Source organism: Dama dama, chromosome 24, assembly GCF_033118175.1.
Source record: "Dama dama isolate Ldn47 chromosome 24, ASM3311817v1, whole genome shotgun sequence".
Lineage (NCBI taxonomy): Eukaryota > Metazoa > Chordata > Mammalia > Artiodactyla > Cervidae > Dama > Dama dama.
In genome coordinates, this window is record NC_083704.1 from 5378920 (window position 1) to 5392054 (window position 13135).

At 38.3% G+C, this 13135-nt stretch overlaps 1 protein-coding gene and 1 pseudogene across 1 annotated transcript; one reads left to right on the forward strand and one right to left on the reverse strand.

The window, feature by feature from the left end:
* The window catches only part of LOC133046204 (olfactory receptor 4C45-like), a 57600-nt pseudogene that overhangs the window by 25456 nt on the left and 19009 nt on the right, over nt 1–13135 (reverse strand).
* Nucleotides 8189–9186, forward strand: LOC133046159 (olfactory receptor 4C5-like). The gene has a single exon (XM_061129099.1). It carries the CDS (start codon nt 8239–8241, stop codon nt 9184–9186), a length of 948 nt encoding a protein of 315 aa, XP_060985082.1. The 5' UTR covers nt 8189–8238.

A 13135-nucleotide genomic window follows, 5' to 3' on the forward strand; every position in this document is an offset into this window, starting at 1 on the left:
TCTATCTAAGGCTTTATCCTCCCTAGAATTAATTACCTCTGTTTTTTAACATTTTGCCAGAAGCAGATATTTGGGAGAATTCATCCATGAACAACACATTATCACCTGATTGGTTCTTTTCCTGCACTTCAACAGCCTGCATTCTTGGCCTGGAAAATTATGTGATAAAGCTGAGGCATTAAGGACTCTAAATGATGGAACCATGGGGTTTCATCTAGGTGGAATATCCCTAAGAAAATATACTCACTGACTGAGGTTACCAGAGGAGGTTGAGATACATATAGGTTCATGATTATTATATCTTGAGTAACTGACTATTTAATCATTATAAAATATCTTTCTTGGTCTATAGCAACAATTTATGGCCTAAAGTTTATTTTGTCCTGTATTTGAATTGTCTATTCTTTCACCTCTCTATTTGTTGCTATTTCCATAATATTTATTTCTTGACATTTTCACTTTCTACTATCTGTGTCTTTGAATTATGGACCTTGTAGATAAAATATATATAAATCATGTTTTTTGTCCATTCTGCCAATCTCTGCCTATTAATTTGACTGCAAGGAGATCCAGCCAGTCCATCCTAAAGGAGATCAGTCCTGGGTGTTCATTGGAAGGACTGAGGCTGAAGCTGAAACACCAGTACTTTGGCCACCTCATGCAAAGAGCTGACTCATTGGAAAAGACCCTGATGCTGGGAGGGACTGGGGGCAGGAGGAGAAGGGGACGACAGAGGATGAGATGGCTGGATGGCATCACTGACTCGATGGACATGAGTTTGAGTAAACTCCGGGAGTTGGTGATGGACAGGGAGGCCTGGCGTGCTGCGATTCATGGGATCACAAAGAGTTGGACACGACTGAGCGACTGAACTGAACTGAAACCATTTATATTTTATATAATTATTGGTAAGATAGGATTTACATCTTACATCCACTCCTGCTAGCCCTTTCCCCTTTCCACTTCATCTTTTCCCCTGTGCAGGTCTATAAAATTATGGAGACCTTTTATTCAGGGCTCCCTCAACAATGAGACGACTCCCGTAGCTGGGCTAATCCACCTGACTCTTGACTTGCATTGTTTCATGAGGGATAATGGAACAGGGGGAAGCTGATACTTACTCTACTTTTAACCTGTCACTTATACTATGTCAGCAAATGATTAAGGCTGCTGCTTTCATTTGTGGCTTATTAATTTATTCATTCCTCTGTCATCTGACAACTGTTCTCTCTTCCGCTCAGCTGAACCTTTGAGTCTATATATAAAATTATGATATCTGTGAATAACAACGGTCTTATATTTTATTTTCTGATCTTGATACCTTTCATTTTATTTTCCTGTTGCATTGTATTGGATATGCTTCCCAGATCATGCTAGAGAACCCACCCTCCAATGCAGGAGACATAACAGACACAGGTTTGATTCCTGGGTCAAGAAGATCACCTGGAGGAGGGCATGGCAAGCCACTCCAGTATTCCTGCCCGGAGAATCCCATGGAAAGAGGAGCATGGTGGGCTACAGTTCATAGGGTCGCAAAGAGTAGGACATGACTGAAGTGACTTAACACATTATATTGGATAAGATCTCCAATGTTATATTAAATATAATATTTGATATATCCAATGCTATACTAAATTTCTGAGACTTCTCAGAAAACCATGCCCCAGAAATCCATAGATTCTATCCCTTGACTCCTGGTCAAGCCATTAAATTAAAATCACTCATAATTATTTATCTCCTGCATATATCATTTACAGAGCATAAAAGAACAGATTGACATCTGTCAAACTGCTAATGCCTTGTATCATCAAATGAGGTGTGGGCATTTTTAAAAGAAGCATTTCAGTTAACCAAGTATTTCACCACAAACTTGTTCATAAGGATGCACGAGTTTGATAACTGTTTTATCTCTTCTGACCACTAAAATTTAAACTTAATGAAAGGTATCAGTATATTGATTATATAACAATTCATCAATTGTTAACTAACTCTAGTTCCTCCTCTAACAAATCAGCTTTCATCAGATGAATATCATGGGGAGATTTTAATTCAATTTCCTAATATGTTTGATCATCAATATCAGTATTATCACAGATTTCATTAAAATCAAATTAATCCTACTAGTTGTACCTGTATTAACCCCCAAAAAAGGTGCATTATGATTTATTTATTGGCTCCCTCTTTAGCAACAATTATTTCTTTCTATTATTTGAATTAATTTTCACTTAGATCCCCCCATTTGATATAATCCAGGGTTCCCTTTATCTTCCAGTTATCTAAGGCCCATTTTGCAGACTCTATTACAAATCCATTGGATAATTAATAAGAATCAGTACAGTACATCTGATGCCACTACCATTATAATCCACTTCTTGTTCCACAAGGAACACCACTCTTCATTCTACTCATTGAGTGGATTTACATTTTCCTCTTCAGTGAATTAGTTTCTATGCTGCTACTTACCAGATTGTAAATAATAGTGATTTTAGGCATCCTCCAATAACTGATCATAGGGAGGGACTCCCTCAGCCATGAGGTTTAGACAGTCTTCAGGAGGATCTAACATAGGGCTTGAAGGCAAAGCAGCCGTTGTTCATACATGCAGTGATTACCACATTCACATATTCTTAAATTTTATTTCCTATTTGATAAAATAACTCTTCTGTACGTTTCCCTACATACTAGAATGACTATCTGACATAATTTGGGGTGTTTTAGATCTCAATAATGTATGTCCTTTAGTAATAAAAAGCAGTTTCAGGTAAAGTTCAATTACCAGCTAGCAAATCATCTTTCAATGTGTTCTTTTTAAGTGTTTCAGGTAACTTCTTAGTCCAAAATCCCACTGATTAACAATAATTGGCAGTTCTGGCATCCCCTTGCAGAAAAGCATTATTCAGAAAAGAAAAAAAAAATTGCTGTTATGACTCTTTTTAGGAACAGAGAAGCATCACTCAGAAGTGCACCCACATGTGGAGAAAAGGAAATGCTCCTACATAGTTAGTGGCAATGTAAATTGGTGCAGCTGCTATGGAAAATAGGATGGAGGTTCCTCAAAAAATAAACAAAACTAGAGTTGCCATATGACCCAGCAATTCCACTTCTGAGCATATACTCAGACAAAACTAGTTTGAAAAGATACAGACACTCCTACATTCATAGCAACACTATTTACAATAGCCAATACAAGGAAACAGCCTAAATGTCCATAACAGAGGAATGGATAAAGAAAGATGTGGTGCATATATATATAGTGGAATATTATTCAGCCATCAAAAAGAATGAAACAATGCATTTGCAGCAACATGAATGGACCTAGCGATTATAATACTAAGGAAAGTAAATCAGAAAGAGAAACATAAATACCATATGATATCATTTATATGTGGAATCTAAAATATGACACCAAAAAATGCAGGGGTATATGTATATGTATAATTGCTTCACTTTGCTATACACCTGAAACTAACCCAACATTGTAAATCAACTATATGCCAATAAAAATTTTAATAAATAAATAAAATATGACACAAATGAACACATTTACAAAACAGAAACAGACTCACAGACATAGAGAACAGAGTTGTCGTTGCCAAGGAGGAGGTTGGATAGGGGAGGGAAGGAATGGAATGGGAGTTTAGGATTAGCAGATGCCAACTGTTATATACAAAATGGATAAACAAGGCCATACTATTTAGCAGCAGGAACCATATTCAATATCTTGTGACAAATCATAATGGAAAAGAATACATACATATGCATATATATATATATATATATGTATGTATTTCTGAGTCACTTTGTTGTACAGAAGAAATTAACACAATATTGTAAATCAACTATAATTCAATCAAAAATTTTTTCAAGTAATACCCATAGTAGTAGTAGTTGTTGTTGTTTTCTTTCTTTGCTAGAATTGTGTCACATGCCTATCCCTAAGTTTATCACTAGAAAGGAGAAAAACGTAGTCCTATTTACTTAAACTAATTCAGATTCACACTATGGCCTGGAGATGGACCACATATGCCCCCAAACACGTGGCCAAAAGGCAGCAGAACAAATGGAGCTTTGGTTGAAAGAAAGAAGATGAGAAATAGCTACTCTGTGGACACCACTGTCTCCCATACCTAATAAGACTCTACTGATTACTCCCTTCTCACTCCTCTATCTATAACTTTATCACTACTTCCCTGCCACCTCTCATTTCCCTTCCCCTCCTCCTTCCTCTACCTCCTGCCTTCTTTCCCTTCCTCTACCTTCCTCTACCTCCTACCTCCTTTTCCTCTCTCCCAAATTCTCACCCTCCCTCATCCCCTCTCTTTTTAAGCTCTTCCCACTGGTATTTAGACCCGACCAACTTCCTCCCATTTTGAAAAACAATCAACTTCAATCCCATATCTCAAGACAGTACCTAAGTACCTAATTTGATTCTAATCAACCTATGAGGTACTGTTATTATCTCTCTATATAAGATAGAGGAAACTGAGCCACAGAGAAGTTGAATAACTTACCCAAGATTACACAGCTTAGCCAGGATTCAATAAATGATGATCAACAGTATTATAGTAGTGGAGAAATGCAAATTTTTCTCAACTTATTTCAGGAAATATTTTTATGCATAAAGAACCAATGGGTAATTTTATATGCTATTTTTTAGTGTTCTTCCCAATAACCCCTATTTATTTAAGATGTATTTAAGCTGTTTAACAGGTTTTGGTAAGTTCAATGACAAGCATAAAATCTACAGTAAATAGAACTGATCATCAATACCCAGGTTCATGTCTTTGGTATATTATTTCTCTAGGACTCCACCATGCCCCATTCATATAGAGAGTATCTCTGGTCCTAGGTCTGAACATCTGCTCAGTCTTCCCTTCTACTCTGAAAACATCAGGAAATTTCCAGAATGAAAACTCCCAAGAGAGTGCTTAGGAAGCTTTCCCAGATGGGGGCCAAATGTGGAAAGGAAGATGAGAAATATTCTCTTTTCTCAATGGTCCTTTCTGGTCAGTGCTACACAGGGGGTCTGTCTGAGGAATATGTCCTCCCTGCCACTGGTGATAGAAGCAAAGCCTCTAAATAATGCACAGTTCGTCTGAATCAGCACCTCCTCCCCCACCAACCCAGTGCAAAAAGCACATCACGGAATCAATGTCCAGTGCCCTACGATAACAAAATTTTTAGAGCTCAAGCTTAGAAATTAAATCAGCTTGTATTTCAATCCAAGGTCTCCTTATTATCAGCTTTTTGATCTCAAAAGATGCTCACAGTAAACATCAATTTTCATTTATATAAAGTAGGATTAATATATCCCACATGGAGATTATGTGAGAATTAGATGAAATACCTCATGTAGAACAGTGATGTAAATACAGAGTGCTCATTATCTGTTAGTTCTCATTGCATCCACATTTCCTGTATTTCCTACAACCTTTCTAGGATGAACTACACTGGCAGATTTTTTAGTGAGAGAAGGCTGAACATCCATAGATTTCTGAACTATAGTGACTTATGAATCAATATTCAGTGCTTTAAAACTTAACCTTCCTTCTCTCTTAATTTCTGTATTTGCCCAGATTTTACCAACCATAAGAATAAAGAAGTCATGTATGTGAGTTGAGACAATTCTTTCCAGAAACTTGAATCAATCAAGCCTCTGCTTTCCTCTGTGCTTCCTGATTTCCTCTGATTTCCTGATGTGTTCTGGTTTCCTATACAGAAAGTGACAACAGACAACAGTGAGCTTTTGAATTATGCCAAGCACCGTTGTAAGCACTTTACATGTGCTAACTCGTAGAAACCTCACAATATCCTGTGACAGGTACGCCTATCGCCCTCTTCTTACAAGTGTTAGAACTCAGGTATAAATAAAGAGGCTGAGGAACTTGCCCAAGATCATTATAGTTAGCAAACAGAAGAGACAGCAAAACTCTTACAGTTAATCATGGTTCACTATTCTATTACTAAAAACAGTTTCTCTAGCCTGGCAGTTGCTCAGTCATGTCTGACTCTTTGCAATCCCAAGGACTGCAGCCCCCTAGGCTCCTTTGTCCATGGAATTCTCCAGGAGAGAACACTGGATTGGGTTGCCATTCCCATCTCCAGGGCACCTTCTCAACCCAAGGACTGAACCCAGATCCCCTGAACTACAGGCAAATTCTTTACCGTCTGAGCCACTCTATCCTACATGCCTTTATCTACAGGGCATTAGCAGTAGAATAGCAGTTCTGCAGGGACTTAGATATTTCCACATGTTCTCTTCCTCAATCCCCCCTATAACTCTGTGAGACAGGTATGAATAAGGCTGTTTTATGAACACTAGGGAGCTCATGCATCCATTATCCCATGACTAGAACCTTCTGTGCCTTGGGTCCCAGAGTCCAAGGTCATTTTCTAAACACAGTCATAGAGGGGCTGCAAACCCAGTCCAGATGCCCCTCCCTCGTCTCCTTGATCACAGGTGCCACGGCCACAAGAGAGAATGGATAAACTGGTTTGGCTGCCATCTTGGTTGAAGCTGCTAGTTCTAATCCTCTGGGAGTTGAGAGATCAGAGACTCCCTAACTCCTTGCACTTGAGTAATACGTATTTAAATATTTCCCTGTAACCACACTGGAAAGTGTTGATAAAGATGAACCCCGGAAGACCATATAAGCATAACCATCTCCGGATCACAGAAACTGTATGGTTTTGAGTCTCCAACACATTTGGATCCAGACTCCCAGGAACCAAAGAATATATCTAAAGGCTGAGCACAAGTTTAGTAAGAAAAATATTTGAAAGAGCTAACTTCAAATCAACTTTTATTTGTTGCTGATTTTATGGTGCTTGCAACTTCTAATTTTTCTACTTTAAGAGTTTTCTATTTCCAGGGCTTTAAGTCAGGATAGATCTCAGACCAAGTGGCTGTTTTTAATATAGTTTGGGCACAAGAAAGACTGACAAATATATAATAAGATAGCATAATTTAAAATGTCCTCCATTGGTTAGGTTTTGTTTTCTTTTTTTTTTTCCATCACTTTCTTTAAAGCCTAAGGCTTTGGAAGGTGTCTGACTAAAGAAATTTGTTATCTGAGCTGAGATGTGTGTGCCTTACTCACATGATGGTATGAGCCAATGAAACAAACCTAAAACCCAGTCCATGAACTCAGCATTATTTAGGAATTCTTTTTCAGCAATCATTTTCAAATAATTAAGTAAAGAAAAGGAAATTTACACTTAAGATAAAAAATGAATAAACCTTTAAAGCAGCAGTTATTGATAGGTCAATGATCACTACCTCCAAGCAAATTATGCTCTACAAGTAATACCTTGTTATGAAATGAGCATGTTACTTATTTCCCAAATGCATCCAGAGAGGTAAGCACAATCTGTGATTTCTTTATCACGTTTTCTGAAGGTGATACTTTGTTGTTGTTGTTCAGTCGCCATGTCCAACTTTTGCGACCCCATGGGCTGCAGCACACCAGTATTCTCTGTCCTTCATCATCTCCCAGAGACTGCCCAAGTTCATGTCCATTGAATTGGTGATGACAGCCATCTCATACTAGGGTGTTCAATTTACAGGTGAGTTAGGTTTAAACATCCGTTTCTACTGTCACAGTTTTGTATGAATAATGACCAACATACTGAGAAAAGGAGTCACACAGAATATTATCTATTTTATTAAATTATTTTTCTTATTATAAAGATAATATATTCTCTCTGTAGAAAATTCAGATCAGAAAATTTTAAAAAGAATACAAAATTTATCTTAAATCCATAATCCAAATAAGCATTACTAGTCTTTAGAGCATTTCTTTCAGGTGTTTTTCTATGTTTATATGTCATTTTGAACCATTTAGATCATAATAAAGAAGCTGTTTAATATCTTGTGTTTTCCACTCAATATATTGTTGGAAGAATTTTTTCACACCATTAATTTTTATTGTAAATAACCTAATGTTCACCTGATATTTCATAACCATAATTTGCTTGATTATTCCTCTTTATGTACATATTTGGATTGTTTTCACTTTATCATACAAAATATGAAATATAGTCTCTATGCACAATTTTTGTCCATAATCTTTATAAAGAATAGATTCCCAAGCATAAGGAGTCCTAGATCAAGGGACATGATCAGTTATAAAGCCCTTTCTGAGAAAACTTACTGAGATTGGTTGAAATTGATCCTCACCGTTGTGATCCCTGTGTTATTCTCAGAGAAAACAGTTATCTGAAAGCCAGTCTGGATTCATGGAGAAAATGAACAATGTGACGGAATTCCTCCTGCTTGGCCTGACACAGAATCCAGCTATACAGAAACTCTTGTTTGCTCTGTTTACCCTCATCTACTTTCTCACTGTGGCAGGCAACCTACTCATCATTGTGACAGTCGCCACTAGCAGAGCCTTAGGTTCCCCCATGTATTTTTTCCTGTCTTTCTTGTCCTTCATAGACTGCTGCTGCTCTTCTACCATGGCCCCCAAAATGATATTTGACTTACTTGCTCAAAAGAAAACCATCTCCTTCAGTGGATGTATGACTCAGCTCTTTGCAGAGCATTTCTTTGGAGGAGTTGAGATCCTCTTGCTCACAGTGATGGCCTATGACCGCTTTGTGGCCATCTGCAAGCCCCTGCAATACGCCATCACAATGAATAGGCACGTGTGTGGCCTCCTGGTGGCCATGGCCTGGGCCGGAGGATTTCTTCATGCTCTGATTCAAAGTCTTTTTATAGTCTGGTTGCCCTTCTGTGGCCCCAATGTCATTGACCATTTCATCTGTGACCTTTTCCCTCTGCTGAAACTCTCCTGCACTGACACTCACGTCTTTGGTCTTTTTGTTGCTGCCAACAGTGGGCTGATGTGTATGCTCATCTTTTCTATTCTTATCATCTCCTATGTGCTTATCCTTTGCTCTCTAAGAACACACAGCTCTGCAGAACAGCAGAAAGCTCTCTCCACTGGTGCCTCCCATGTTACTGCAGTGGTCCTGTTATTTGTACCCTGTATATTCGTGTACCTTCGGCCCACGATCACCTTCCCTATGGATAAAGCAGAGGCTGTGTTTTATACCATGGTAACACCCATGTTAAACCCCTTAATCTACACCCTCAGAAACTCAGAGGTGAAAAATGCCATGAAGAAGCTCTGGAGCCAAAGAGTAACCTTGGGTAACAATTTTTGTGAGCAGAGAAGATAAAATAAAATCTATTCATATCTTAAGGACAAAAGTGACTAATAAAAAGGATAATGATTTTGAAGTTAAAATATGTGACTTTAGGTATATTATTCACCCCCTTGCTTTCTGGAATCTTTAATGGTTCATCTTTCATAAAATATCAAGATTTGATTAAATGATGACTAAAGCTTTTCAAATAGAAATATCTTTTCTTCTATAAATTACTTCTATAAATTACTAATCAAGGGGAGGTTGTTTAAAAAATAATTACTTTTAAATTTTATTTTTTGAGTTTTTTTTCTTTTTTTTTTGCTACACTGAGTCTTCATTGCTGCACGCGGCTTTCTCTGGTAGCAGTGAGTGAGGTGCTCAGGCTTATCGCAGCTGCTTCTCTAATTTCAGAGCACGGGCTCTAAGTGTCAGGGCTTCAGTAGTCATGGTGTATGGGCTTTTGTAGTTGTGGCACACAGGTTTAGTTGCTTCTCAGCATGTGGGATCTTCCTGGATCAGAGATTTAAGCCATATCCGCTACAATGGCAGGTGGATTCTTAACCGCTGGACCATCAAAGGAGCCCTCAAAGGGGCATTATTAATCAACTTAAAGAATCACAGAGGCTGGAAAAACTTTGACTTACTGTTTCCAGTAGAACAATTCTCTGTAAAGCTTCAGATATAGAGTATATAACCAATAGGCCAAATAATTAAAATAAGTCCTAACAACCACAATATTTAAATAAACAAAAAGTCCTAACAACCACATATTTTTTTAAATGAATAGTTTTAGTACTGTAGGCAATGTAGAGTTATTTTTGTGAGAGATAATGACCAAGGAGAAATGAATGAGTTTGAGAAATGAGAGTGACATAAAGGCAGGACTCATTCCAAAATTAGTGCCAAGTTCTGCACAGTTCCAGTGGCACCCTTTACAGTGTAATCTGGGCTCTTATCAAAATGAATTATTTTTTATGTGTAAAGCCAAGAAGGGCTATAAAATTCTTCCAGGCACAACTGTAGACCTATCTTGCACACAATTTCCCAGGCAGAGTTTTGTGGAGCACTGTTTTTGTAAAAGATACCCAAATAGTTTTGGGGGGACTGATTTGTGCTTTAGCTAATGGATAGAAAAGTATCCGGTACAAACAAAAATTAAGTTGGTGATAGGTAAGTAATCAAGTCAGAAAGCATGCACATTCAAATTTGAATGTAAAATTTTAGACCAACTGTAAACCAATGAGATGGAAAATCATTTGCGATATAGACACAGTGCAAGTTTAAAGGAAATAACCCCAATAAAAGAAAGGGATCCAAATTGGGGCCAGAACTTGAGTCTTGCTAATCCATCAAAGTTACTTATACCTTTAGAAGGACTTGAATTAACCCAAATGACTCCATAGGCATACCTAAGTTGTTCATTGCATATATATTAACCTTCAGTGGTTTAGTAAGTAATTTTTTCTAAATGAGAGACACTGTCATGTCTGACTCTGTGACTCCATGGACTGTAGTCCACCAGACTCCTCTGTCCATGGGATTTTCCAGTCTAGAATACTGGAGTGGGTAGCCATTCCCTTCTCCAGGGGATATTCCAGACCTAGTGATTGAACCCACGTCCCTTGTGTCTCTTGCGTTGGCAGGTGGACTCTTTACCACAGCACCACCTGGGAAACCCCTAAAAGTGGAGAGTGTGGTTTTTTTTTTTTTCAACCGTTACCAATCCATTTGCTGATCACTAAGAGTTTATATGTTACTACCATACTTTCCAGCCCCTTTGTTTTTAAACAGGAAGTGATGTATGTCACAGTTAGGCTGAAACATTAAACATTGAGAAGTCAGTATGTTCCTCGCCAGGACTATTTCAGTTTCTTTTTTCCTGCTCAGCAAACCTGGAAGACACATACTGAGATGGCGGGGCCACACAGTGAAGCAAGCTGTGTCAAGCAGTAGCTATCTGGAAGAGGACTGTCCTAGAGGAGCAACTATCTCTCAGTGAATTAGGCCTGAACAGGACATGAAAGTTAAAGTGCTAAGCCACTGAGAATTCAGAATTCATTTGTTGCTACAGCAAAATGATCCTATCCTGACTAGTTACATTGACTCATTTCATCTTTTAAAGGCTTATAAATATCAAAGAGAGAAAAGGTTTCCATCACTTTTGCAGTTATCTTTGTTCTCAAAACGCAGAATGAATAAATGGCAATCTTGACAAAACCAAGTCCAAACAGAACATTTTTGCTTCAGTGTAATGCACTACAGTAACTGAAGTATCTAAACCACAAATTCATACACAACCATGTCTTTCCCTCTACCTGAGATACAAGGCAATCTTGAAGAAAATTATTAACTAGCTGTTGCTGCTCAGTTGGTCAGTCATGTCTGTCCATTTGTGACCCCATAGGCTGACTGTAGCCCTCCAGGCTCCTCTGTCAGTGGGATTTTCCAGTCTAGAATACTTAAGTGGATGGCCATTTCTTCCTCCAGGGATCTTCCCAACCCAGGCATCTAACCTGAGTCTCCTGCAGCTCCTGCATTGGCAGGCAGATTCTTTACCACTGAGCCACCTGGGGGGCCCATTATTAACTAGGAGTGACAACAAAAATCTCAACTCTAATGTGAACTACATCTTCAAAACTTCTTGGGCAAATGTTCTGCCTCTTCCAAACAGTTACTTCTTCCTACACATTCTTTTTAGTATATGTTCTAAATTTTCACTGATTTCCGATAAACTTTATCTCCACAAAATTTCCGTGTATCTCAGGAGGATGCTATGCTCCCTACTTCTCAGGAAAAACCAGGACCAAAACAGAATCTTTATCTCAATCTCAAGCCTCCTTATCAATAATTATGTCTGTATCCCCTTTTGCCCTCTCTTGCAAACTATTAATATATATGCAAGGCTTCCTACTTAGTTTTAATGTAGATTTGTGTGTTCTGCATGCAACTGCTTTCTCTCATCTTAGAAATCTTAGTTAACTATCAAAATTTTAACATTTGGTCATTAGAGCATAACATCTGTATGCTCTAACTGAACCACCATTCACACACAATCTGGGGTCAAAACAAGGAAACAGTACCTTTGGTTCCAATCTATGTGATAACTTAAATCCCTGCTCAGTTATTTCTAAACTCACCCCTACTCTTCTCTCTCCCAACAAATTCTCATTATTAGCTTATTTCCTTTTCCAGTATATCCTTCCTTCTATAAATTAGGAGACCAGCTCTTCCTATTGAATGCACCATTTTTTTGCATGATTTCACCATTCTATCAACTATCAGATCACACTCAAAGTGTCCTTGTTCAGTCACCAAGTCATGTCCCCCTCTTTGAGACCCCATGGACTGACTTGAAGTAAGCCTGGCCTCCCTGTCCCTCACTATCTCTCAGAGTGTCTCTGGGTCTTGATAAATCTAAGGGATTGTGTCCCAGAAGAAAAAAAAAAAAAAAAGAATGATTACAAAAGCAGTTTCCTTCTTGTCTTCTTGAAATCAACGATCAATCAGAATTATAATTATTCTGTGCCATTGCTAGGAAGTTCCCACTATGGGTCAGTCATCCTGTGTCTGCTGGCATCCTCCTCCCAGGACAAAACCCCAACCAACCAGTCAAGCTGATGGAATCCATGTTCTACTGATGTGAATAAGTGTTTCTCTAAATTCCCAAGGACTCTGGCATTTTCCTCAAAGACAGCCTCTCAATAGGGCATTGTTCTGTGGGTAGGGAGCATAACCATTCCTACTCCCGATCAATTCCTCAGGTAGAGGAACAACCTGAATCCAAAATGCCCAGTGAATTGCATCGCTCCAGATGACTCCTGGCAATGTTGCAATCAACTCCACATCAGAGTCAGAAAAAGAGAAAGCAGAAGCAAAGCTTTCCTACTTACAGTGTTTTTCTTCATTTTTGTACAGGTGTATTCTACAAAGTAGTTTGGCTGAGTGTGATTTTCTCAGTCACTTCTGCACATAAGCATAA